Raw genomic sequence first — 27,571 nt, 5'->3', positions numbered from 1 at the left:
AGTACAGCTAAAGTAAAACTGACTGGCGCAAATACTCGGACATATGGACGAAGAACACAGCACACGGAAAAGTGCACACTCGCAACAAAATTTTATTCTTCCGAGAGCCCTGCTTTACAAACCTTAATCATGCGTACATGACCAAAGAAAATAAAATAGCATAATTTGTAGAAACACCACTTCATCAAATCCTATCAACCGGACAGAAAGCTAGACTCATTTTAAATAAATTGTCACCGAAGGTGCGCGGTTACACCGACCACCAGATGTCTGTATATACATAGACTCAGCCAGTCAACGAGACACCTTATCATTGCTTTTCCGCAAAATGTATGTGTTGTCCAGCCATGGTTCCCACGTGCATTCCTTGCAGTAATACGGATCCTGTCCCATTTCTGACAGACAAGGCGTACTCTTCTGAACGGTCACTACTACGCTGGCCAGTTTGGCTGAACGTAGATCTTGCCGCAGTTCTCCGGAACTTTGTCCGCAACACCAGTTGAACGTTTGAAGCGGGTTCTCTTCGTGTGTTATATTTCACATTCACGACTTTGAGCAGAGGACACCTGAGCACAAATACGAGAACGTTTTCGAGGAGTCGAAAACGCTACCGGTACGTTATACCTAAAAGCCACAATCTTCATAAAATGAGCTATTCTGTCTATGTAAGGAATGATGATTGAACGCATCTTCTTGTCGCTTCCTTGAAAAGCATCATTTTCTTCAAGCCGAACTTTCTCTAGCAAAGCTTCGCAAACAGATCCTTATACAAAGGAAAGGAAAGCCGCTGAAACAAGCCTGGAATTTTGTAGTTCCAAGCTTTTCTGAACGGCGTGGGGAGAAGACCTGAGTTTCGCTATCTGCAAACTAGCAGTGACTATCGCCCTGTGTAAAGTTTTTGAATGAGCGGAGTGAAATGGCAAAAATTATTTTTTAGGCACGAGGGTGATACATCCAACAGACATGGTCTTCGTTAATTTTGGAAAAAGAATACTAAAGAGACAGCGTAGCTAATGGGCACCTGGGTAGTGCGGGCTGTTGCTGTTTTGCTAACTGTTGCAATTTTTTTCTTTCTTTCTTTCTAATTTTCTTTCTCTCTTTCTGTTATGTGTGTGTCTTTTTTCGTCTATATCTATTTCTTTATTTCTTTCTTTTTCCCTCTCTCTCGCTTTATCTTTTTTTCTGTTTCTTCCATTTCTCTCTCTGTCTTTCTTTCTCTCTATCTCTTTTTCGTTCTTTATATGCTATGCTTTGCTCTCTCCCCTAATCATTTCCCTCCTGATCACCCTCACTTCCTATTCCTTGCTATGCTATACTCTACGATACTATGCAAGGCTATGCTGTGCTCTGCTAGCGTGCCTGTATAGCCCGGTGGTTAAGACGCTCGCCTTCGGATACTGGGAACGCGGGTTCGAATCTCCCGTCGTTAAGGAATTTTGCTCCCCTAAACTTCTCTGTATTTATTTCATTTTTTTCTCTCTCTCTTTCTTTCTGTCTCCCTCTGTGCTCGTTCTCTTGTCCATAAGAGTTATTGCATCCCGCTCCAGAGAAATAGGCGCACGCGCTCTGGAAGCGAAGCAGCAGATGAGAAGACGACGACGACTGAGAAGAGCACGAAGGGAACGCGTGTCATTGCATGATGATGATCACTTTCTGTTCGTGGCTCACGGACTAACGGCCGCTGTTAAAAGCACTGTTCTTCAAGCAACAACACTCACCTGCAATGTCAGGGCTGCCGGCACGCTCCTGGACGCGTACTCATAAAATGCTCATATGCTCGAACTGTTCATCAGACGCAATCCTCATGCTGATCATGGCTTTCTCGAAGGCATGCCACGGCAAGTAGGGCAAAGAGCTTTTACCAACAAAAAGCTTTGTCCATATCGGGCGTTCTCTGAAAGCGGGCTCTGTTCATGAAAGTTTGTGACAAACGCGAAGTATATCACCGTGCACAAGGAGTGTCTCAGATGATTAACACGCCCATAATGAGTCGAGTTTTTTTTTCTTTCTTTCTTGAAGCGAAACACGTCATGTGACCGGCCAGCCTTCCGATTCTGCTCCGGGGGACCAGCAGAATTTTACTACAATGGGACCAGGCAGGCGTGCATGATGCTAACACCAGACGGAGCTGGCCTCTGCAACCGCGGCCAAAATCGCTTCACGTCTCTGGAGAGCTGTGGGCAGGCGTGCGTGGATGGTCTTGAACCAGCTCCGGAGTGCTACGAGAAGGCTGTGTTTGCAGAATGTGAAGCGTGAGTCACCTCTAATTTCTTTCTAATTTTTTAAAACATTGCACAGGCTTCGTATAGCATGAGGACAGAAGCACATTTGTCGGTCTATGTGCTTGTACGATGGGCAGTGAAGAGCACGAAACCGCCTCGTCAAATCGTGGTCAGATGCTACCACCGTCTATATACAACATATATGCAAATGTTTGCTTCATTATGACAACAATGTTGCTCTTCAGACAGCTTGTTCCATTCCGCTAAACATTTCGGGAAAAAAAAAAGAATTCGCTAACATGCGCGTTCTGGGCTGGTATTCGCGGATTTTGAGTGTATGATTGCGTTTATAAACACAAAATGATGTCTAAGTAAGTTTCCTTATTATTTCCAACCTTGTAATATATCTGAAAAAAAATAGTTTCAGCCTAAATTTTCATCGGCGTGAGGGCAACAATTCCGAGTTCATTTCTTGCTTCATCATTGTAAAGCTGTCCGTTCTACAGTATGTGCCGAGGACATACCTGGCCACCCTGTTTTGAATGTTTTTATCTGAGAATTGAGAGTGGTTTCCGAATATTACCAGAGTGGGCAGGCATCTCTATTACAGGTCTCACACATGTAGTAAACACATTTCGTTTTAATTTAACATGCACCTAAACCTAAGTACATGGGCCTCTAGGATTTGGCGTCCAATAATATGCGGCCGCCGCGGCCGGGATTCCATTTCGCGGCCTTCGGGTCAGAAGCACCGGCAAGCTTCCGTCCAGAGTTCGTGCCAAAGAACTCAACGCTATTGCCTTAAAGGCTAACCCTCTTGCTACATCGTTGGGATCAGCTGATAGTGCGCATAATTTCTCAGACAAGTTGAGATCCATCGAGCATCGTTGCGATGACACTGAAAACTTCGTCGTTCAAACTTACTGCTTTTCGAAATTCCCGATAACCCTTCAGAACATGGTCTTCGTCCGAGGGCCATGTCATCGAATTGTGCTCGACGCACCTTGGGATCACGTTGGAGTCATCCCAAATCGACCGAGCCCACCGTCTCGGTCGATACCAAGACGAAAAGTGCAGACCTATCATTGTCAAGTTTTCGTTTTTCAAAGATAACAGCGCGTGATTGAAAAAGGGCTTAAGCTAAAAGGCAGCAAATTCGCTATACGGGAAGACTTTTCGCTTCGAACACGTGTCGCTAGAAGAAAGCTACTGGAATTTGCGAAATCGAAAAATGCCACATGCAAGTTTACTGTTGACAGAATGCGAATCGACAATTCGGTGCACGTGTACGACGCAGCATCGGATGCAGTGAGAGCATTAACCCGATAGCTTGCACGGAGCTCTGATCAATGATCGCACGTCCAACCCACTGTGTCACGTGCCGCAGCAGCAACAAAACTATCCGTATCATTTACTAACATACGAAGTCTGATTCCTAAGCGCGTCGAATTATGCTCCTATTTAGATAACAGTGACTGCGACATTCTAAAACTAACTGAAACCTGGCTTCATAAAGATATTACAAACTCAGAAGTGTTAAATGACACCGAAGAGTATGTCATATTGTCACGGGCGGAGAAGGGCAGCGATGGGAGTACTCCTGCTGTGCTTGGAATGTGCACTGCACGCATCACCATTTCTGATCATCACACTTCAGTTCTGTTTTCTGTACTCGAAAATTGCCCTCATGATCTCATCCTTGGCATCGACTTTCTGTCCACGCACGTTGCCCTTATTGACTGCTCAGCAGGACTTCTCCGGTTGGAACTCCCGTCGTTCTCAGATACCACCCCTGCCGGCCCACCCCGTCTCCGCTCCCTCGAGTTTCTTCGACTTCCGCCGCAAGCCGCCGTTCAAGTCCAGCTCTCGCCATTCCCACCAGTACCTGATGGCGATTATGTTCTCCGATTCCTGACGTCGCCATGACGCGCAATGTCGCGCTCCCCAACACGGTGGTGACAATTACAGACAATCGAACTTCGTTTCCCATCCGCAATTTTGGCTTCTCGGCGCAAGTTCTTCCTCGCGGGATGTCACTTGGACATCTGACACCACTGGCCGACCATACAGTTTCCGCCTTGACCCTAGAATCGCCACCCGATTTGACCCTAGACTCACCATCCTTGTGCGACCACTTCACGCCAATGATATCCGACGAGCTCACTTCTGAACAAGTCTCTGCTCTCCGCCTCCTCCTCGTTTCCTACGAGGACATCTTTGACTTCGGCGACCGTAATTTGGGACAGACATCCGTGGTAACCCATCGCATCGATACCGGTGATGCCCGACCCATTCACAGACGGCCCTACCGTGTGTCAGCTCCAGAACGTGCTACTGTACAACGGGATGTGGATAAAATGCTCCATAAGGGCATAATCTAACCCTCTTCCAGTCCCTGGTCCGTCCCCGTTGTGCTTGTTAAAAAGAAAGACAATAGCTGGCGATTCTGCGTTGACTACCGCCATCTCAATCACATTACCAAGAAAGATGTGTATCCCCTCCCGCGGATAGACGACGCGCTCGACTAGTTGCACGGCGCCAGGTATTTCTCTTCAATAGACCTGCGCTCAGGGACTGGCAGATCGCTGTGGACGTCCAAGACAGAGAGAAGACTGCATTCTTGATCTCTGATGGACTTTATCAGTTTAAGGTGATGCCTTCTGGCTTATGTAATGCTCCCGCGACATTCGAGCGCATGATGGACTCTCTCCTTCGAGGCATGAAGTGGTCCATCTGTCTTTGCTATCTAGACAATGTTATCGTTTTTTCCACTACTTTTGAAAAACATCTCACTCGCCTGTCCACCGTGCTTGATGTTTTCCGACGTGCTGACCTCCAACTTAACTCGTTGAAATGTCGCTTTGGACAAGGCCAAATCTGTGTACACGGCCATCTCGTAGACGCTGCCGGTGTACAACCAGACCCTGGAAAAGTCCGTGCAGTTTGAGATTTCCCCACACCCGGCTCTGCGAAGGACGTCCGCAGTTTTCTTGGACTGTGCTCCTACTTCCGTCGCTTTGTCCAGAACTTCGCCGAAGTAGCCCGTCCTCTCACCTGCCTACTCAAAAAGGACGTCGCATTCACCTGGGGCCAACAACAAGCAAACGCCTTCTCATCACTCGTTGCCATCCTCACCAATCCGCCAGTTCTGGCACACTTCGACCCGTCTGCCACTACGGAGGTCCGTACCGATGCCAGTGGCCACGGCATAGGCGCAGTGCTTGCACAACGGCAACAGGATATACACCGCGTCGTCGCGTACGCAAGCCGCCTCTTGTCGCCATCGGAACAATATTACTCGATTACAGAACGCGAGTGCTTAGCTCTCGTCTGAGCCATCGCGAAATTCTGACCGTACCTGTATGGTAGACACTTCTTGGTTATTACAGACCATCATGCGCTTTGCTGGCTTTCCTCGCTCAGGACCCCACAGGACGCCTCGGTCGCTGGGCGCTGCGCTTACAAGAGTACACATTTTCTGTATCCTATAAGTCTGGGCAACTTCACAGGGATGCCGACTGCTTGTCTCGGTACCCAGTCGATCCGCCTGAAACAACGGAAGATGAACAAACACCACTCGTTCTCTCCATTAGCTACTTCGTTAACATAGCTGCTGAACTACGCCGCGACTAATCTCTGCGGCCTATTATAGATGGTATGCAATTACCACAGCCTGACCGTTCCCTACAGATGTTCGTCCTTCGCAACGACATCTTGCACCGCTACAACGCCCGCCCTGACGGTGCTGAGATATTGCTCGTTATTCCTGCGCATCTCCGCTCGGATGTTCTGGCCCAGCTTCATGATGCAGCCACCGCCGGCCATCTAGGGGTGTCACGCACATATGACCGCATTCGCCGGCGATCCTTTTGGCCTGGCCTCTACCGTTCTGTGCGACAGTACGTTGCGGCGTGCGACCTCTGTCACAGGCGCAAGATACCTGCGCTATTGCCCGTTGGCGGTCTTCAGCCCATTGAAGTCCCAGATGAGCCATTTTTCCGAGTCGGCCTCGACCTTGTAGGACGTTTTCCCGTGTCAGCCACCGGTAACAGGGGGATTGCCGTCGCTACCGACTACGCAACGCGGTATGTCGTCACACGCGCACTTCCCACCAGCTGCGCTACTGATGTAGCCGATTTCATTCTTCAAGACATCATTCTACGTCGTGGTGCTCCTCGTCAGTTGATCACTGACCGCGGCCGCTGTTTCCTCTCTAAAGTAGTGGACGACCTCCTGCGATCCTGCTCGACCCACCACAAGTTCACTACAGCGTACCACCCACAAACGAACGGCCTCACCGAACGCCTGAACCGTACCCTGACAGACATGCTTGCAATGTACGTCTCTGAGGACCACCGCGATTGGGGCATCAACCTACCTTTTGTAACCTTCGCATACAACTCTTAGCGTCACGACACAGCTGGATTTTCACATTTTTACCTGTTGTTTGGCTACGACCCGCCTTTACCCATGGACACCATGTTGCATTCTGACGCCGACTCATCGATTGCATAAATTATGCTCGTGATGCACTGGCCCGTGCAGACATCGCCCGCCAGGTCGCCCGAGATCGTTTATGCGCCTTGCAGGTTAACCAAAAGTGTGGTTACGATTGCCGACACCGCGACGTGCGGTACTCTCCGGGGTCGCTGGTCTTGCTGTGGTTACCATCGCGACGTGTTGGTCTATGCGAAAAACTGATGTCCCGTTACGTTGGCCCTTACCGCGTCATAAGAAAGGTCACTAGCGTGACCTATGAGATCGCTCCACTCAATCCTATGTCAGCGACAGCTTCAGCCACGAGCGATACAGCTCATGTCTCGCGACTTAAACCGTACCACTCTCGCCCCGAGAACTGATCGCACCGGGATGGTGCTTCTGCCGCCGGCGGGTAATGTCACGGGCGGAGAAGGGCAGCGAATGACGACGACGAAGTGCTGGGCGGAACGCGCTTGGACTGCGACAGCGTTGTACGCTTGTGCTGTTAAATATACCCTGTGTATATAGTTTCTTCCCCGCAACAATATACCGGAAAAACCGCGATATAAGAAGAGGCGGTGGCGTGCTCATCGCTGTCAAAAAGCACATTTTCAGTTTCCTTGTTGACGTCAGTAGTCGGTTAGAAATTCTATGGATCTGCATTGCATCCTCTACTTCTAAGTCGTTCTTCGCGGTGTGCTACAGGCCGCCAGACACTTGTGATTCCTTTGTCTCCGATCTTAATACCAACCTTGCCTCTATCCGACTAAAGTTCCCTAATGTTATAATAAATTTTTTCGGTGACTTCAATTTTCCCGAAGCTGACTGGACTGACCTAACGTCATGCTCAAGTAGCACTCGCAATTTCTTTGGGCTGACGCAGCTTTGGGCTGACGCAGCTTGACGCAGCTTGTTAATCAAGCCACACGTCAACAGAACATTCTCGATCAGATATTTACATCTGCTCCTGATAACGTAACGACTCTATCTTATAACTCTGGGTTTAGTGACCACATGCTTCTGCCCGCCGCGTTAGAGATACCTGTCTTCTCGCGTAACATAGTGCAGAAACGCATTTTGAACTACAACAAAGCCAACTTTGAAGCTATTAACCACGGCTTTGAAAACTTTTGTAACACTTTCCTTCCGTCGTTCGCCTCTCGCTCCGTCACGGAAAATTGGTCTCTTTTTCAACATAAACTAACCGAGTTGGTTCATGCGCACATACCACGTATCTCGCTTAGAGTTACCTCATCTAAACCATGGTTTCACAGATCGTTACACACAATGAAAAACAAAAAGAAAGCAGCTCTTTAAGGCTGCTAAGCTCAGGGGCACACCCCAGTCTAAGGCCAGACATCAGGCTGCGAAAAATGCCTACTGTCACGCCCTTCGTAACGCTAAATGCAAATTTATGTCTTGTGACCTTCAATCGCTCATTAAAAATTACCCTAGAAAATTCTGGAAATCAATCTTTCCTACTAACACCGTTGACTACATTTCACTGGTGGATGATAATGGGATAAATGTCAACCCTAACGATTGTGCTACCATATTGAATAATTATTTTACCAGTGTTTTTACAAAGGAAGACAATTCTAACATTCCATGTTCGGAAGAAGTTGATTACAGGTACATGGATCCCATAGTCATTACTACTGCCGGAATTTCAACACTCATTAAAAATTTAAAAATATCAACATGTGCAGGAGTTGACGGTATTAATACTAAATTTCTTAAACAGACCACTACATTTTCTAGTATCATAGCCACATCTTCAAACAATCATTATCAACAGGCGAAATACCGAATCAATGGAAAATCGCAAAAATCATACCTGCATTCAAATCGGGAATCAAATCTAACGTTAGTAATTATCGCCCCATACCTCTAACAAGTGTCCCATGTAAATTACTTGAACATGTCATTCCCTCTAACATCGCTGAGCACTTAGAAGCTAACACTTTCTTTTATCAGAACCAACATGGTTTCAGAAAAGGATTTTCATGTGACACTCAACTAATGGAATTCACCAATGATTTGTTCATGGACATGGACACGTACCTTGACAATGACTGCATATTCATCGATTTCTCTAAAGCTTTTGATCGTGTTCCGCATTGTTGTCTAATATCTAAACTCTCGTCATTAAATCAAGATTCCTTCGCATTATCCTGGCTCAGAAACTTTCTTTCATTCCGTAAGCAGTATACCGTTACTAATTCTCTCTCATCTCCTTTAACTGATGTAACCTCGGGTGTCCCCAGGGTAGCGTTTTGGGTCCCTTGTTATTTTTAATTTACATTAATGATCTACCGTCTCATACCTCCTCTAATATACGACTCTTCGCTGACGATTGCGTAATCTATCGTAAGATAACTTCATCATCAGATCATCTCGCTCTCCAAGAAGACCTAGATCTCATAACTAATTGGTGCTAACGCTGGCACACGTCACTTAATGCCGATAAGTGTACGCTAATGACCTTCACTCGCAAGAAATTGTTTTCCCTCTTTAACTATACCCTTAATAACTGTCTTGTTACACGCACATCATCTTACAAATACCTTGGCGTGCATCTATCACCCACACTATCATAGATCACGCATATAGATAAAATTTCAGCGTAGGCATCCCGCACTCTCGGCTACCTTAAACGTAACCTTAACGCCGCTCCAACATCGACCAAATCACTCGCATATCTAGCATTCGTTCGACCTCAACTTGAATTTGCCTCATCTATTTGGTCACCTCATCAGGCCTACCTAATCAACGTCCTTGAACGTGTACAAAACCGCGCCGCGCGCTTCATTGCTAAAAATTACAGCCGACATGCCAGCATCACTCACATTAAATCTTCGCTGTCATTGCCTTCCTTAGATTATCGCCGAAAGATTGCTTTGATCTGCTTATTTCATAAAATAGCATCCGGTAAACAAGTAACCACCCTCCCTCTTTCCCAACCGACACGAATGTCCCGCCGTTTGCACAATAACCGTTCCTTCAAACGCATTTTCGGACGCACTAACGCATTCAACTCATCAGCATTGCCAGTAGCATTTGAATGATGGAATGGTCTTCCCAATAACGTTGTCAACATTCATGACCCTATATTGTTTCGTCACGAAGTAACCACCATTTTTTCATGAATAGTGGCTTCTACCTTCCATTAAATCATATACATGATCTTCGCTAACTATTGTATAATTTGTTGTCAAGTGATGTACCCTTACAAATGAGTATCTCTGCATTTTGTTTATTAGTTGTATGCTACGCTTGCTCTCGCTAATAATTATATCACGTTGTTTCATAGTTTTATGTAGCATAACATGTATCGTTTTAATGCTTCCACTTATGTAATCTTATAGACTGTATAATCCCCCCTCACACAATACTCCTGCTGGAGCCTGTGGGGGTTTTGTGAATAAATGAATAAATAAAAGTCGAGACATATAACCGGACAACTGCTGCGAGTTGCAGGTGTTCCAAGAAATGTCTCTAAAAATTAGGTATGTGCGAATAACGAAACTTCATCTCGAATCGAATCGAACAGTTCCGAATAGTCTCCCAAAAATATCGAATATCGAATCGAATAGCAAATATTTTATTGGAAATTTAAACAAAGAACTAAGAAATGAAATTTGCTCATGTCCTCGAGCACATAAAGCGGTGAGTGACTGCTACCGAAACGCTGACAATTGTCATGCAGAAGCACAAGCTGTTCCACACGACATCGATTCAGACTCTCTCGCCGTGATATTACGGTGTTTACGGTTCATTGTCATGAGTGCTCCGGGCCTAAAAAATTCCAGGCGCCCGTTCACAGCAGCATTTTAACTGCGCGCTGGAACTATTGGAATTTCTGAACCAGTGGTGCAGTTCGGCAGTGGACCCTGCATAGCGTGAAGAAATTTTCAAATGTGAAGCCAATCAAATAGGGTTTCGCGGGCCAAAGTCAGGACGTTTTACGGCGCTTGCGGCATACGCGACCGAACCACGCAAGAAGTCCGTGCCTTCGTTTCGGAAGCAAGGTTTTGAAGGGCTTCACAGTTTCCTCATATATATTTATTTATATTGTACTGAATGCGAATGACAGACGCTCCGCTTTTATGAAAGAGGAAGACGACAATCGGTGACTGTGTTTGTCGCTCGCGCTCCTGCTCGCTGGTAGCCTGACCTGCCTTACAAGAAGCCTTCCGCCACGCAACGTGTAAACCTGCTGGAAGCACAACACCCCCATTTGAAGTCGTGGAGGTGCGGGGTTCCCATCATCCTGGAACTTCGGAATTGGACGCTACCATCGCCTTTCAACATGACTGCACCTGGCCCTTCGCAAGCTGGTGCCGCCACAACGACAGTCTTCTGTACTGGCGTGCCACGGCAACGCGACCCGCCCGTATTTCACGGCAATGACGAGCACGACGTCGAGGATTGGATCATTGAGCACGAGCTCGTAAGCGCTTCCAACAAATGGGACGACTGCGACAAGCTCACCAACGTGCGCTTTTACCTAGCTGATGTTGCCAGCCTTTGGTTTAAAAACCATGAGGCTGACATCACCACCTGGTCGACCTTTAAGGCAACCATCACCGAGGTCTTCGGTCGTCCCGCCGTGCACCGGCTTCGCGCGGAACAGCGTTTGCGTAGCCGAGTCCAGCGCCGGGACGAGACGTTTACGAGCTATATCGAAGATGTCTTGTCCCTATGCAAGCGCGTCGACCCATCTCTCGCCGAAATGGACAAGATAAAGCACATAATGAAAGGAGTCGACGACGACACGTTTCAGATGCTTGTCGCTCGGAACCCTCAGACTGTCGCTGACGTGGTCCAACTCTGTCAGTCGTACGACGAGTTGCGAAAGCAGCGTGTCTCGACGCGCCATGCTGCCGAGGCTACAGCTGAGATTTCCGCCCTTGTCGATGACGTCGCTGCTGATCTCACAGTTTTACTGCCACAGATCAAGCAATTCATCCGTGAGGAAGTTGCGCGTCAACTTTCCCTTGTCGCCCAATTACCTGAACCAGTGATATTATTGGAACTACGTCTTCGTCGGGTCATTCAGGCGCAAATCGCGCAGGCACTACCACCATCACCGCCTGCCACTACACCGCTGACTTACGCGGCCGTCGCTGCCAGACCACAGGCTCCTTCTGTTTCTGGCGCCTACCGGGCCACCGGGTCCTTCTACACGACGCCGCCGCCACCCACACGCACGGTGGTACCGCATCCGACTTCGCCCTCCGGACCTTCTGTCGTTAGCCCATGGAGCACCTTTGATAATCCGCCGATATGTTTCGCGTGCGGTTTGGCGGGGCATATAGCCCGCTACTGTCGACGTCACAGCTTCCAGTCTTAGGACGGTGTGGCTTCCTCCAATTATCAGGCTGCTGAGCATTCCCAACGACTTTCTTCGGCTGTCGCTGACTCGTTTTCCCCTCGACGCCCTTTCAACTCACGCCATTCGTCTTCGCCCCGTCGCCGATCCATCTCCCCGATGCTTCGACGACCTAGCCCCACACGAGAGGAAAACTGACAGCCGCAGTTCCGGAGGCAAGAACTGCGTTGTCGTCGAACTCTCCAAGACCTCCTCTTCATCCGCCCTACGAAATTGATATAGTAGTAGAAGGTATCGCCGTACGTGCACTTGTCGACACAGGAGCCGTAGTTTCTGTCATTAGTGAGAAACTGTGCCGCAGTTTGAGAAAAGTGACCACACCGCTTACGAATCTTGCCCTGCGTACAGCCACATCGCATTACATCACGCCTTCGGCTCAGTGCACAGCTCGTGTTGTGATTCAAGATGTTCGGTATGCCGTCAAGTTTGTCGTTCTTCCGCGATCATCCTACGACGTCATTCTTGGATGGTATTTTCTTTCTACCCATCAGGCCCTCGTAGACTGCGCTCGTGCTGAACTCACGTTGTCAAATCTGTGCCCTGACCTCGACGACCGCAATCCCCCTAAAGTGTTTGCCGCAGCTGACGTCCACATCGCGCCTCTGTCCGCCGTCGTAGTGCCTGTGTTTTCGCCTGCTGCCTCTAACTCTACTGTTTTGTTTCAACCATCTGTAACGAGTGCGCGTCACCGACCCTTCATCCTCCCTTTTGCCGTCATCAAATTTTGCAATGGTTCTGCGGCACTTTACGCGTGCAACGTCTCTGCTGTCCCGTCTCTCGTACTACGCGGCGAATGTCTGGGGAGCCTCACTACTTTTGCTGACACTTTCGGCGATACAACACTTGGAGACACGGCCTCACTACTGCCTTGTGCCATCACTTCTGCAACTGACACAGCTGCTCCTATGGACGTATTCTGCAAAGCCGTTGATTTGCACCTTACGCCTGTGCAGCAGAAACAGCTTGTCCAACTCCTCCAGCGTTTTCGAGCCTCCTTCGACCTCGACCAGCCTTCTTTAGGTCGAACGTCAGCAGTTGTCCACCGTATCGATAGCGGCCAACATGCACCACTGCGACAGCGTCCATACCGTGTGTCGACTTCCGAACGCCGTGTCATCGATCAACAGGTAGACGATATGCTCAAGCGTGGAATAATCCAGCCGTCCAGCAACCCCTGGGCCTCTCCAGTTGTGCTGGTGAAGAAAAAGGACGGATCCATCAGGTTCTGCGTGGACTACCGCCTTCTCAACCGTATCACGCGCAAGGATGTCTATCCTCTACCGCGCATCGACGATGCTCTAGACTGCGTACAGGGCGCAGAATTCTTCTCTTCATTAGATCTGCGCTTTGTCTAGTGGCAGGTGCCCATGGCGGAGGCCGATCGCGAAAAAACAGCTTTTGTTACGCCCGATGGCGTTTACGAATTTACAGTCATGCCCTTTGGCCTCTGCAACGCACCTGCCACTTTCGAGCGTATGATGGACACGATTCCTCGAGGCCTCAAGTGCAATATTTGCCTTTGTTATTTAGACGACATTGTCATCTTTTCTACCGATTTTACGACCCATTTAACCCGCCTCGAGCAAGTTCTTGCTTGCCTCTCCGCCGCGGGACTGCAACTGAACCTTAAGAAATGTCACTTTGCTGCTCGGCAGCTTACGATCCTAGGACATGTGGTTTCGAAGGACGGTATTCTCCCTGATCCCACCAAACTAACAGCCGTTTCAGCGTTCCCAAAACGAACTACCATGAAACAGCTCCGAAGCTTCATCGGCATTTGTTCCTATTTCCGGCGCTTTGTCCGCAACTTCGCTACCATCATCGCTCCTTTGACCAAGCTCCTCGCTGGCTCTAGTGATCTTTCGGCGTGGTCTCCCCCTTGTGACGACGCTTTCAATGAATTGCGCCGCATCCTCACGTCACCTCCTATTCTGCGACACTTCGACCCATCTGCACCCACTGAGATCCCCACAGACGCTAGCGGTGTCGGGATAGGCGCTATTCTTACGCAACGGAAAGATGGCTTCCAAGAGTACGTCGTTGCCTACGCAAGCCGAAGTCTTACCAAAGCCGAAAGCAACTATTCTGTCACTGAAAAGGAATGCCTTGCCATTATTTGGGCGATAGAGGAATTTCGGCCTTACGTGTACGGACGCCCATTTGACGTAGTGACTGACCACCATGCCCTGTGCTGGTTGTCGTCAGTAAAAGATCCAAGTGGTCGCCTCGCCCGATGGGCGTTACGGCTCCAAGAATACGATATCCGCGTGGTGTATCGCTCTAGTCGCAAGCATTCAGACGCAGACGCCCTCTCCCATTCGCTCCTGTCTCCTGACTCTTCCAGCTTCACACATACTGCCTGCGATACCACCGCCCTCACCATCTCCGACATGCCCTCTGAGCAACGCAAGGATCCTTGGCTTGCTTCCATTCTAGACGTTCTGTCTGGTCGGACCCCTTCTCCATCTTCTCGGACATTGCGTCGGCAAGCCGAGCACTTCACTACTCGCGAAGACGTGTTGTACCGCCGAAATTACACACCCGGCGGCCGTAAGTGGTTACTCGTCAGTCCGCGTCACCTCCGGTCCGAAATATGTTCTACGTTCCACGACGACCCACAATGCGGCCACGCGGGTTTCCTTAAAACTTATTCTAGGATCAGGCTTCGATATTACTGGCGTGGCATGTACCGTTTCATTCGACAGTACGTTCGGGCATGTTCCACATGCCAGAGACGCAAGACTCCCACTGAACACGCCGCCGGCGCCTTGTTACCTTTGCCATGCCCTGCCCGACCGTTCGACCGTGTCGGCATCGACATCTACGGTCCCCTTCCCAGCACTGCAGACGGTAACCGTTGGATAATCGTTGCCGTCGACCACCTCACACGGTACGCCGAAACTTCACCCCTTCCTTCGTCTACAGCAAAAGACGTGGCCACTTTTATTCTCCACAATCTCGTCCTTCGTCACGGCGCCCCTCGAGAGTTGCTGAGTGGTCGCAGTCGTGTGTTTCTCTCGGACGTGATCACAGCATTGCTGCGTGAGTGACGTGTCGTGCACCGCACCACAAACGCCTATCACGCTCAAACCAATGGGATGACAAAACGCTTTAAGCGTACTCTCGGCGACATGCTGTCTATGTACATCTCGTCAGACCACTCCAATTGGGATCGAGTACTACCGTTTATTACCTTGGCTTATAATACCGCCATTCAAAGCACTACTGGGTTCTCCCCATTTTTCCTCCTTTACGGCAGCGAGCCTTCTTGTACTATGGACACTATTATTTTGTACCGACCCGATGCCTCAGAGTCCACAACTCTATCCCAAGCAGCTACATATGCTGAACAATGCCGCCAACTTGCACGCTCATTCACAACACAAGACCAGGGGTGCCAAAAGCAACACCACGACGCCTCCACTAGCACTACTTCCTGCGATCCTGGCTCGCTCGTTTGGCTGCGTGTGCCGTCTACTACTCCTGGCCTTTCCACCAAGCTGGTCCCCAAGTACCACGGTCCATATCGTGTAGTTCAGCAGACTTCGCCGGTGAACTACCTCATCGAGCCACTGGAACCGTCTTCTGACCATCGCCGCCGTGGCCACGAAATCGTTCACGTGTCCAGACTCAAACAGTGCTACGATCCTCCTGTGTTTTCTGGCCCCTATAGGTCGTCAGGATGGCACCTTATTGCGCGGGGAATAATTGCACTGAATGCGAATGACAGACGCTCCGCTGTTATGAAAGAGGAAGACGACAATCGGTGACTGTGGTTGTCGCTCGCGCTCCTGCTCGCTGGTAGCCTGACCTGCCTTACAAGAAGCCTTCCGTGACGCAACGTGTAAACCTGCTCGAAGCACAATACCCCCATTTGAATATATATATTTTTTACGAGCGGAAATGACATAATCTTATTCGAAATAAACGCGCGCTCGCTTTTGAACCAGGATATTCAGGAAAGTATTACCGAAAGGCCTACTGTAACGACGTTAGCGTTAGTTTTAGCCACCCCACCCTAACCAAGTTGCACCATTGGCCTTGGTCGCTTCTGAAGGAAAAAATTGTTGCGCAGAGCAACACACGGACAGACAGAGAGGACGGGACTGGCGCTCTCTGTCTGTCCGTGTGTTGCTCTGCGCTACAATTTTTTCCTTCAGAAGTCATGAACCAACTAGCCGAACAAAATGTATTGCTAAGCCTTAGTCGCGTTTTGGATATTCGTCCCGTCAAATTATTCGAAACTTCCAATACTAGCTATTCGAAAGCCGTATCGAAATATTCAATTAGGCATTATTCGAATCGAATTCGAAACCCGAATATTGGCACACCCCTACTGAAAATCATTGAAAGTAAGGGATAATAAGATATTTGATCGCTTCCTTTATACAAATGCTTTTTCTGTAGTGGTAGACATCTTAAGATGACTAGAGACAATAATTATGCACTGTATTATTTGCAGAAATAAAAACAACTAACCTTTTTAATTAAGAAGATACGTGTCGGGTCAAATGGGACAATTGAATTACATCGTGTGATGAGCCCATCGCCACATAGATTTCGAACGAGCGGTCTCTGGTAATTAATTCGGAGGGATGAAATTGGACGAAATTCAGCCGAGAAACCAATACCGATGCGCCGATGAGTGCAACTAGCAGACGACCAGAATGACGTCACTCTTTCCGACAACAATCGTAGTAGTGTTAGTTCTGCATTCGTTAACTTAGGTGCGGCATGCGTGCTATTATCGCAATCACAGCACGCAGACTCCCGAAGCGAGGTAGGTACACAGGCGTCCACTGTTAAAGGGAACATCGGAGCGTGTGGCGGCAGCTCGGCGCCACCGCCGGCCAGCGGCTGCAACGAGTTTCGCGCAGGCGCAGTGCGCGCTGTGAGTCGTGCTCTTTCGTCGTCTGCTGCCGTCTGCATCCGCGCTGCGAATCGTCGCGAAGCGAACCGCTGACGCGACGAAAGAGCACCGGGCACGGTGCTCACTGCGTCTGCGCGAATCTCGTTGCAGCCGACGGCCGGCGGTGGCGCCGAGCTGCCGCCACATGCTCCGATGTTCCCTTTAACAGTGGACCCCTGTGTACATGGTTGATACGAAGACGCTGGCTCTTTGTGGACATCTCAGAAGAGTGTGGCAGTTGCGTCCTTCTCGGCGTTTCGGTATTTCCACCGAAACCGCTTGCATTTCACCAATCTGCAAAAATTACCAGCCGTCGCATCTTGGAAATCTCAAAGCGACAATAGGCTCTTCGTAGGAAATGCTTCAATGCTCCAATTGCATAGGCGTATCTACCGGTGGGGGGGGGGGGGGGCAAGGGGGACGCTAACCGCCCCCCCCTCCCCCCCCCCCCCCACTGAGGAATAACCACTTTTGGCAATGGTTATTGTCGGCTGCAGACTGGGAAACTAACAAGACAGGCAAAGTTTTATTTGAACGCAGCAATAACGTAATTGTGGAATAAAATTTGTCCCACGATTCTGCTGTGACGAATGCCCTCCGTGTGTCATGACCACGCACTGTAGGCTACCTGCGGTGCGGTCTGCCTATTCCACGCTTGCGCGCCTTGCGCTCGAGCGTTTCAGAGGAGGCTATAGCTCAGCAGGGGCTTTATAACATTACAGCAATCTATCATGATTTTATTTTGTTCGGCCTGGCTTGCAACTTAAGTAATCGGCGAAGGAAATATAGGCGGGAACCAGTAAACGTTTTGTAGCCCGATCAAACGCTCTCCTTTTTCAGTAAATTCAGTTTTTTTCTTTGACAATGAATATCATCGCCACTGCTTCATATCTTTAAAAGGACTGAGCGCAACTTATCGAAGCTGCTGTGAGTAGATGAGTGTGCAGAAGTGTCCAGTATTTTAGCTGTGCCTAGCCAGGACAGTTAAAATAGAATCTCACTTTAGTCTTCGATTAGCCTGCTTCACATTGCTTATCATACGGTAGCCTGCAGCGATGGCGGCGGCTTGTAACAAGGCAGTGGACTCGAGCACATTGAGAAGCCCAGCTTTCAAGTCTACCCCGTTACTTGATCTACCTCATCAGGGAGAAAATCAGCGTCCACGGTTTTCTGGAATGAGAAGGCTGCGCACCTGCAAAGGATTGTGTCTGTTCCTAACAATGTTTTTCTCTCTCTACCTCTCTGTCAGCAACGATGAGTTCACAGAGGGTTGTACACGCGCAAAAACAGCTGAAAATCGTTATACTACAACTGAAAGTATCGATTATACACATATGAATCCATCTCGCCGCTGCCAATGTGACTAGCGGGCAGCCTTCTTAAATTGCGTTCAGGAAGAGACACTGTCTGGCTGTTTCAAAAAAGTTTAATTATTGTTCAGCACAGTAATGCGCTGCTTATTGTGCACACTTCATTTTAACGCCGCAAGTTTTCGCATACTTGTGACGTCCCGTAACAAGAAGGCGATTTTATGGCACATTGAAAATTTTTGACGAATAGCGAAGAGCCAATGATAAATAATCCGTCGTATTGAAAATAGTTCATTATTATTTTTACGCAGTCTTGCGTAAGTGGCAATTGCGCGGTGGATCACTTACGCGTCATGTTGTTGCGTCGTTTTACGAGCAGGTGCTGTGAGCATGACCTCGAAAATTTCGACCAATCATTAGCAGCTAACGACCTATACCGAAGGAAACAATGCGGGGTTGTTTAACGTTACAGTCGCCCACAGTTTTTTCAAGGGAAATTTCGTCTTACACAGTTTGCGTTGGCTGTTTACTTGGAGGAACCGGAGGGGAGGAGTGAAGGGCCACTTAACTACTTTCCCGTCCACCCCCCACCCAAGCTGGGAAAAGTAGGAGGGCAAGAAACGACACCTACTATATAAATTCGCAGTCATTTGTAACCTTATAACTATACATAACCAGCTCAATGTGGTTTGCTTAGGTATTAATCGACAGAACTTGGTCTTCTTCTTACGAAGGACGTTATAATAGAGGGCTCTAACAGTAAAGAAATTGCCACTCGGCTTATCCTCAAGACTGCTGTGATGTACCTCGCTTTGTCAGCCGCGTGTTTTGTTTAATAGGTGAGAATTTCAGGTACTAGAGTCATAGTAGGTTCTTCATACTGATCGTATCTGCAACGCCAAACTAAGACTGGGAAGTTTGCTGATGCAATGCTCAGATGATCAGGTTAAATTTTTGTGTACTTTTTAAACTTCGCGGTAATATGTTGAAAATATTATTAAACACTGCTGTGTTGTCGCGGGATACGGCGGCCCAGCCTGCACAATCTGTTTGTGCGGATTCTGCCTTGATTTAAAACACAGTTCTAAAAAGCAAGTATATATATATATATATATATATATATATATATATATATATATATATATATATATATATATATATATATATATATGTGTGTGTGTGTGTGTGTGTAGGGCGGACAGGGTAAGCTACGCCCCCCCCCCCCCCCCCACTCGCGAATGAGTTGGTACGGCACTGTCCAAGTGTAGCATTTGACGCGACTGCCTGTCTCCATAATGAAAATGTAATTAATCTAATGTTTTTTATTATGGCTAAAGCCATAGATGCCTCATCAAACGTGAAAATCGACCGTCTGCGTCCGGCGGCGTCAACACGAGGGATGAAAAAAAATCATCACGTGATGGCGTCACCATATGACGCCATCATGACGTCATGAGTCGCAAAATTTTATGATGTGACGTCACTATTGCCGCGCGAGCTTTTTTTGCAATGTTTATGTAACTCGTCCGTTACATGAATATTCACTGTCTTGGCAAACCGCGCCCGAATGTCTGCGAACCTTTCAGATTATTTCGAAATTTTGCTATAGGCTTGAGCGCGGAAATGCGAGCAGTTGAGTTCATTCTGGAACTAACGCGGCCACCAGCGATAAGACTTGAATGTTCCATGCCGCATGTGTAAATGCCGACACAGCTTAACGCCGGGCAGATTATCGGCGGCCGACGCTCTGTTCGCCGCTATCAGTATCATCTTGGACACGCCGACTGCTGTCTTTGTCGACGTCACGACTCCGTGACACTATGATCTCACATAACGTGACGTCATTCGATGACGTCATCACATGACATGTTCCCTTGGTCAAATGTGGGCAGATCACGGAGGCAGTGCATAACCAGCTGGGGTGCAGAAAGCTTACTGTGCCTCCGATCCTTGAGGCAGTAAGAAAACCACGTTAGGTTCAGGAACATCTCGGATGTAGGCAGGGGATGTTCACTGCATCGGGTGGGAAGACAAAGAAGATGGCTTTCGCCTTCCAGTCCTCTTAAGTGAATGCATAGGGCCCTGTGAGTTTTTACTGCCGTAACTGAAGTCTGCGGCATCTTAGTGTGGCTGCCGATACAGAACAAGTAAGTATGAAGACAGTGACAATTTCTCTTATATTTGAGCATTTTTCATAGCTGTCTTCCAGCCATAGGCCTCGTGGCGCTGCGGCGCGCGCGTTTCACCACCTTTCTTGCAAAAACCGGTCGCTTGTCTCCCCGCTCCCGCCTTTTAACTGCGCTCTCTCAGCACGTTCACGCACCATGCACGTGCTGCCCTGTCGTCTGCTCGCCGTGCACGTGCAGCCTCACTGAATTGCAGTAGGGTACGGATTTGGGCTGGTTGGTGCATGACTTCACGTAGAAAACAGCGCTACGAGTGTTTGTGCCCTTTCTTTGTCCCGTATCGTAGCGCTGTTTTCTACGTGACCTCACTGAATGTTTAAAAAGATGAGAGTGGTTCGTGATAGCAATAAAAAGGGGCGCTATTTTCTGCCTCCCGTCGTGGGGGCACGGCTCAGCGCCCTTAGGAATGGGGAAGGGGAAGTAAAGATGACAGAAGAAAGGAAGATAGAAGGAGTGATTATCGTGGTAAGAGTGTCTTGTCAACGAACGCGGGAGCACGAAGCCAAATGGCTTGTCTATAAGGTGGCGAGGTCCGCAGAAGCCGCAAACTCGAGGAATACTCGCAGGTCTTGTAGCTTTGACCGCGCGGGAAAGAGAAAGTCCTCCACCGTCGTCGCAGGGAGACCGAGCAGGCGATAGCGGCGCGCCATCAAGCGTCGTTCAGCGGCCAGAGCAGGGCAGGCGCAAATTATATGTTCCAAAGTTTCGTCGTCGCCGCATCTGCGGCACGCAGGCGATGAACAGCGACCCTTGGAAAACATGCGGGCCGCAGGCCAAGCGCTGCCGGTCCACAGGCGAAGCAGCAGCCACCGCTCGCGTCTCTCCAGGCCGGTCTCTGGTAGGGGTGGCGGTGGTTTGCCGTTTGCCACCCGCGTGTCAAGGTGGGCCGCTGGAAGCAGCTGCCGCAGTCGTTGCCGGGAGTAGTCCGACAGGGCTACCGCCTTGGTGACTGGGGTGTCGCCGTGGTGTGCTGCCTTAGCGGCGGCGTCGGCCTCCTCGTTACCGGCTATCCCAACGTACGAGGGAAGCCAGTGAAGGGACAGACGCACATCGTTAGCTTCGATGGCGGTTAGCTTGGCGTGCAGTAACGCCACGGTAATGCCGGCTTGGTCTGGCTGCAGCAGCGCTTGTAGGGCTGGCCGGGAGTCGCACAGGATCGCCACGGGCAGCTGGGGTGGCATAGCAGCGAGGTGGTCGGCTGCCAAGTGAAGGCCAGCCAATTCTGCTGCAGTGGAGCTGGCCTGGAAGGGAAGGCGGCACCGGATGGTCGTCCCAGTCGTTGGTATGACACAGGCGGCCGCGGCCGAGCGGGGGCTGTCCCGGACAGACCCGTCCGTGAACACCAGGAGGTGCCCCCGCAGCCTGTCGTGGAGTTTCGCCACGGCTGACTGGTGCAGCTCGCACGCTGGTGTTCGCCTTTTGCTGAGGTTGCCGAGCTCCAAATGCACGTCCAGAGGCTGCTGGTGTGGTGGAGGGGGCTGGATAGGACAGGGAGTCGCGGGCACCAGTTCTTCATAGAGTGTGCAGATTTGTCCCATTCATGAAGCTGGTCGGCTCCTAAGTCTCCGTAGGAGGGCATCGCCCCCTGGGGCTAAAAAGATACCGTCGATGGAAAGCCATTTTCACAGAGTGAATGTCACCAGAGGAGAGCGGATCACCAGAGGCTGATCGACCGCCTATGCCTGACCGAGCAGGTCGTCAAGGACGATGCTGTTTGTGCGAGCGCTACGTACGTGTCGATGGTGAACGGGCACATTTCTATGACTTCAACAGTGAGGTGACTGCGCGAGTTCTGTAATTAATATCGGTAAAACGCACCTTCGTTGCGGCAGTCTTGTCTGCTTGGAGCTGTGAGCAAGCAACCACGATGCTTTCGCGTGCGTTTGTATCGCGCTCGACATTCAATTGCTTGAATGGCAAGTTTGCCTTGCGGCTTTAGATTAATTATGAACTCAGTGTGAAGAGCATACATTTACGTCTGCCCTGTTGAGTCGCTCGTTTCACTTTTAATCATTGTTGGGGTTTAACGCCCCAAAACCATCATATGACTGAGGGACACTGTAGTGGAGGACTCCAGAAATTTCGACCACCTAGGGTTCTTTAATGTGCACCTAAATCTAAGCACACGACCCTCAAGCATTTTCGCCTGCATCGAAAATACGGGTGCCGCGGCGGGGATTTGATCCCGCTACCTTCGGGTCAGCAGTCGAGTGCCATAACCACTAGACCACCGTGGTGGGTGGAGTTTCACTTTTGCCGAGGATTGCATCGGATGATAACAACATTGGATCGTAAGTTTAATGCAACCTTGCATTTTTTTACAACTCCCTTTCGCAGCATAATGAGGCGCGCAAAAAATGTTTCATGCCCACTTCGACCTTGCGTGTTTCCTGCAGCGGCCTGTTCCATTTAGGATAATATCGACGCCTGATCACGCACCCTGTTCGCTTATTCGAATGTCGCTTTGATGGTTTTGACAACTCGCTTGGTCAGTATCGTACTATACAATACCCACTGGGATCGCGCGTGTTTATGATTACGCCGAGATTTGTTCCTGATGATAACCGCGTCTGATTTTGCGACGCCACCGAAAATTTTATTGCCACCTTGCTTCTTTTTTCAGCTCGTTTCCAAAGCGGCAGCTGTATATCTCCCGCGGCTCACGCTCATGCAAGCTATAATATTTTACGAGGCGAAACTACGATATCATTATGAGTCACGGCGTGGAGGGGGACTTCAGATTAATTTCGGCCACCTAAAGTTTTTTTTTAACGTGCACCTAGATCTAAGTACGCCGGTGTTAATGCATTTCGCTCCCATCTAAACGCAGCTGCCCTATGCGGGGATCAAACCCACTACCTCGATCTTAGCAGCGCAACACCTCAGCCTGCTAAGCAATAACGATGACTTGAAATTCAAGGCCATATATAAACGCTCGGCGCAAACATGCAGCTTAATTCTGTTTACATTAAGCCGCAAAGAGAAATGCACCGCCATCAACTTAACAAAACACATGCGTACTCGCGGTACGTTGTTTAAACTGAGGTGTATGAACCTAACATGCTCCGCTGCTATCACGTTACGAATACTTGACTCGGAAAGACAGCGCGCAATCTCGAAATGTGAAGCGGCTGCTTATTTCGTATAGCTTTCGTTCATAAACGCACTTCCCTTTCAAATGAGCACGGCCATCGTATTTCTCCCTGTTAGTATAGTTGGTGATACTGTGTACGGCAAAAAATGTCAAGGTGACAACACCCGGAAAGCATCGCTTAGTGCGGCGAACTGCCATAATCCACTCTTGACTCCTCTGCTACTCGCACTGCTTGCATAGGAAACCGCAGAACTTGACGGGAAGTTCTCGGCTCTTCGTCATTTTTAAGCTTTCGTGACAGTTCACAATGCAGCATAATTGCGTGCCTACATTCCAGGATGACGAAAAAAAATTACACCATCTCCCACTAAAGGGAACCATGTGGGGATGCGAAGCAGCGCTGGGTGTTCGCTTGTGTTTCCATTGTTGTTCCATTTGTATGTTTCCGTGTATCTTTAATTTGTGAGTGCAGTTGTGTATATGTTGTGTACCGCTTATTTATGTAACCCTCCCCCCCCCCCCCCCCCCCCCCAGCTCGATGTTTCCGTTGCACTCCGGCTTCGCGTTGCCTCGCAGCTTCGAGATTCGCTTGCCGGCGTTGCCGTTTACGTTCAGCTTCGCGAGCCTCCATAGCGCCGTTGCGAAGGAGAGTGCAACGGGAGCGAGCACTCGCCGCATTATATAAGAGCACACAGCTGTGGCGGAGAGAGAGAAACTGGAGAGGAGAAACGAAGCGGAGACAGCGCTCACGCCACCTCCTACACCCCACCTCCTCCTACCTGCTCGCTGTCACGTGAGGAGAGGGGGGAGAGTTGGCGCATGCGCAGTGGGGAGCGGACGGGTGAGGGAAGGACGGACACAGCCCCAAGCAAAAGCTGCTTTGCATCTTAAAGGGCCCCTCTCCAGTTTTGACAATATGGAGTTGACGAGCGCAATGCATACACTGGGCGTTCACGATCACGTCTGCCAAAATTTGCAACGCTACGCGCCGCGAAAAGGCATCAAATTTCAAACTAAACGCTGCTTGCCCTTCCTCTCGCGGGCGCGCGCGCACAGAATGAGGGGATGACGTACACGAGGGAATGGCCCTACGTAGATGGCCGTGCTGTGGCGTCGGTCCTATACGTAGACGACTGTGCTCTGTCGTCGCCAACGGTAGCACGTGACACTGCGATAATTCTTTGACACGACATTTGTAGTTTGTGTAATTTGTCGCTTGAATAGATGAATAAAACTTGAGAGAAATAATGAGACACACAAAGGGAATGTGTGCGTCCTTTTTATTTTTACCCCGTTAATTGCAGCGAGATGCGGGGCTAATGTGCCTCCGTTTCTCATGCGTTCGTGCCCCTGCGGTTAGCGTATCGAGCAGACGCCAGCCCTGGAAACGGAAGTAATGTTCTGGCACGTTCGAGCACTCATTATGCTCATTTATTCTACCGCGTCCAAGTAAGCGTTGATGGGGCACTGGCTCATGATACCGCCACTCTCGTGCCCGTAGAAATTTCGCAACTTTCATGCCCGTCCCGCAGAAACAGGCACCACACCACAGGGAACGCCGACACAACGCCCCACTGATCTCCACTAGGAGGAGCTGGATGGCGCATCGAGCACGCGGGCGTGAAGCCACCGGAAGCCGCCGTTTTTGTCACGGAATAGAGCTTTTTTCTTCTTTTTTGAAGAAATACCTGCCTGTAGTGCAGTAAACTGTACGAATCGACCGGAAAAGTCGTCAGGGAAGACATTTCACGCATAAGTACCTCAAAGTTGCATTACTGTTTACGCATTTTGTACGTTGCAGCACTCCGCCATAATCAGACGGTGTCGGCACGGCGTCTTTCGTCTTTCGTGTAGCGTTCGTCGGCGTCTAAAGTGAGGCGTAATCCCAGAGTTTGAAAAAATAAAAAAGAAAAACGATCATAACAACAGCTGCCACCCGAGAATATTTTGAAGTGCGGGGCGTAGACGGACAGAAGACGCCAGCTTCCGGGACAAACAGGGGACCTTCCGGTGGCTTCACAAGCGCCCGCCTCGCAGAGCGGGGATGCGCCGTCCAGCCTTTTTATTGGAGGTCAGTGCAACGCCCACGGCCGCTACATAAAAAAAGGTAGAGGCCGCGCAACGCCGCTTGCGTGCTCGGGCATCGGGCCAATGATCGGGCTCGCTCGGGCACGTCATGCGCGCGTCACCATGCATGCGCATGACGTGTCATGCGTATGTGTCAATAGAAGAGGACAGGGAAGGGATTTGGCTTGCGAAGGCTACACGGGGCGAGTGGCAAGGGTTTGAAATTCGCCTTTTCTCAGCTCGTAATGAACCGATTTCAAAAATTCTTGCGGCATACTGCTCTTCATTCAGCACACAACAACTTTCAGCGTCTAACTAAAATTTGCTACGTGGCCTGCTGAGGGGCCCTTCAAAGTGCGAGGTAAAAGTCACGAGGAGCACGTTTTCCGCACTCGCAATGGGAAAATCAAGCAAGCGCGACCGCTCCGAGCGACCGTAGTGTCGGTCTCTCCGCTGGGGCGGCGGACGGCGCTGCGCAACCTTGAGCGTAGCGACTTTATTGAGCGTGGGACGCCTATTGATGATTGCTTCTTCGTCGCAGTCGGGACGTCGTGGATGCCTGGTGGTGGTACCTGGAAGGCAAGGGTTGTCGACACTGGCGGTTTCCTCGGGGTCACTGCCCGGACGGAGGAGACGTGTTCCCGACGTCCTTGGAGTGCGTCCAAAGATGCGTCGATGCCAAGGGACGCGAGCCGCCATGCGTCGCCCCGAAAGGCGTGGCGTGCGACTTGAAACACCTGCGCTTCGGCTACATCGCGGACGCGTCTCCGCGTGGTTCGGGGGCCAGGCGCTGCCGCCAGCTGCCCTCCGCTGGCGGGGAAGTGAAAATTCAGCACTGCCTGGCCGGCGCCAACAAGTTCCCGACACTTGAGGCATGCCAGAGGCGATGCGTTCAAGCTTAATCGTATATATCCTCACACTCAAGCAATAAAGAAGCGTTGAATTGAATGTTAACTTGGATCATCTTGCTTTGCGTAAAGGGCCCGTTTTTGTTAGATACAGCTATAAGAAACCAACCCATAGAGAAGGTGCGCAAAGGATAGGAGGCGGCATTGGTAGCTTTATTTCTTGGTAGGCCCGGCTTCTCATCCATCCATGCAGGTCTGATGTAGTCAATACAGGCCAAAAATAAGACTAACCATGCTAAAAGCCGGGGTGAAGTAAAGAGCAAGGTCTGAACTTGTTCGTTTACAGAAATGACGAAGAAGTAATCGCAACAGTTATCTTGAAATCGCTAAAAACACTTAAGAAACATTCTGCTGATACCTACGCTCCACATGAGAGGGCGCCACCACCTTGCCAAGCGCGCGATTCCTCATCCTACCGGCTCTTCTCCGGCGCCTTCGTCGCTACGTCTGAAGGGGAAAACAACCTGACGCAACTCGCTGCAGACGCACGTATCACAACTGCCGTAACAAGCAGGAATTCGATAGAATGGCACAAAAAGTATCGCGCATGTCGCACACCGAGTTCGCGAATCTCCCTAACGAGATTCGACTCGGGCTGAGAAAACGCTACCTGCTTACCTCAAACATTGAAGCCGACAACAGTTCGGTAAACGGAGCATTGGGAACTGTACGAACGAGAATCGCTGGTTGCCGGTGCTACGCACTTCCTTAGGTTTCACAGTAGTGTAACAGCATGTAGAGGAGGATTTAGAAGTACAACAATCGCTACACAGGAACTTTTTTTTTGCAAGGATATACGGGCGAAGCGTCTGCGCCTCGGTGGTGCGCTTGTGTGTGCATGCGTGCGTGGGTGCATTCGTTCGGCCATGTATATGCCACAGCCGCTACATAAAAACAAAGGTGCAGCCTGTTGCGTGACGCCGAAACGGCGTCTCGGGCCTAGTTCTCCTCGCGCCCGCTGTGGCGCCACTGCTGGGGTACAGCTGTTCAACGCGAAGCGC

The 27,571-nt window shown here is 49.8% G+C and overlaps 1 protein-coding gene across 1 annotated transcript; it reads left to right on the top strand.

The window, feature by feature from the left end:
• The first annotated feature begins 2,032 nt into the window (after positions 1–2,032).
• Positions 2,033–26,604, top strand: LOC119381331 (uncharacterized). The gene is made up of 2 exons (XM_037649215.2): positions 2,033–2,252; positions 26,204–26,604. The coding sequence occupies exons 1-2, from the start codon at positions 2,107–2,109 to the stop codon at positions 26,562–26,564; spliced, it is 507 nt and encodes a 168-aa protein (XP_037505143.1). The 5' UTR covers positions 2,033–2,106; the 3' UTR covers positions 26,565–26,604.
• The last annotated feature ends 967 nt before the right edge of the window (positions 26,605–27,571 follow it).

This window comes from Rhipicephalus sanguineus, chromosome 2, assembly GCF_013339695.2.
Source record: "Rhipicephalus sanguineus isolate Rsan-2018 chromosome 2, BIME_Rsan_1.4, whole genome shotgun sequence".
NCBI classification, from domain to species: Eukaryota; Metazoa; Arthropoda; class Arachnida; order Ixodida; family Ixodidae; genus Rhipicephalus; species Rhipicephalus sanguineus.
This window is presented reverse-complemented; position numbering and strand designations above follow the sequence as displayed.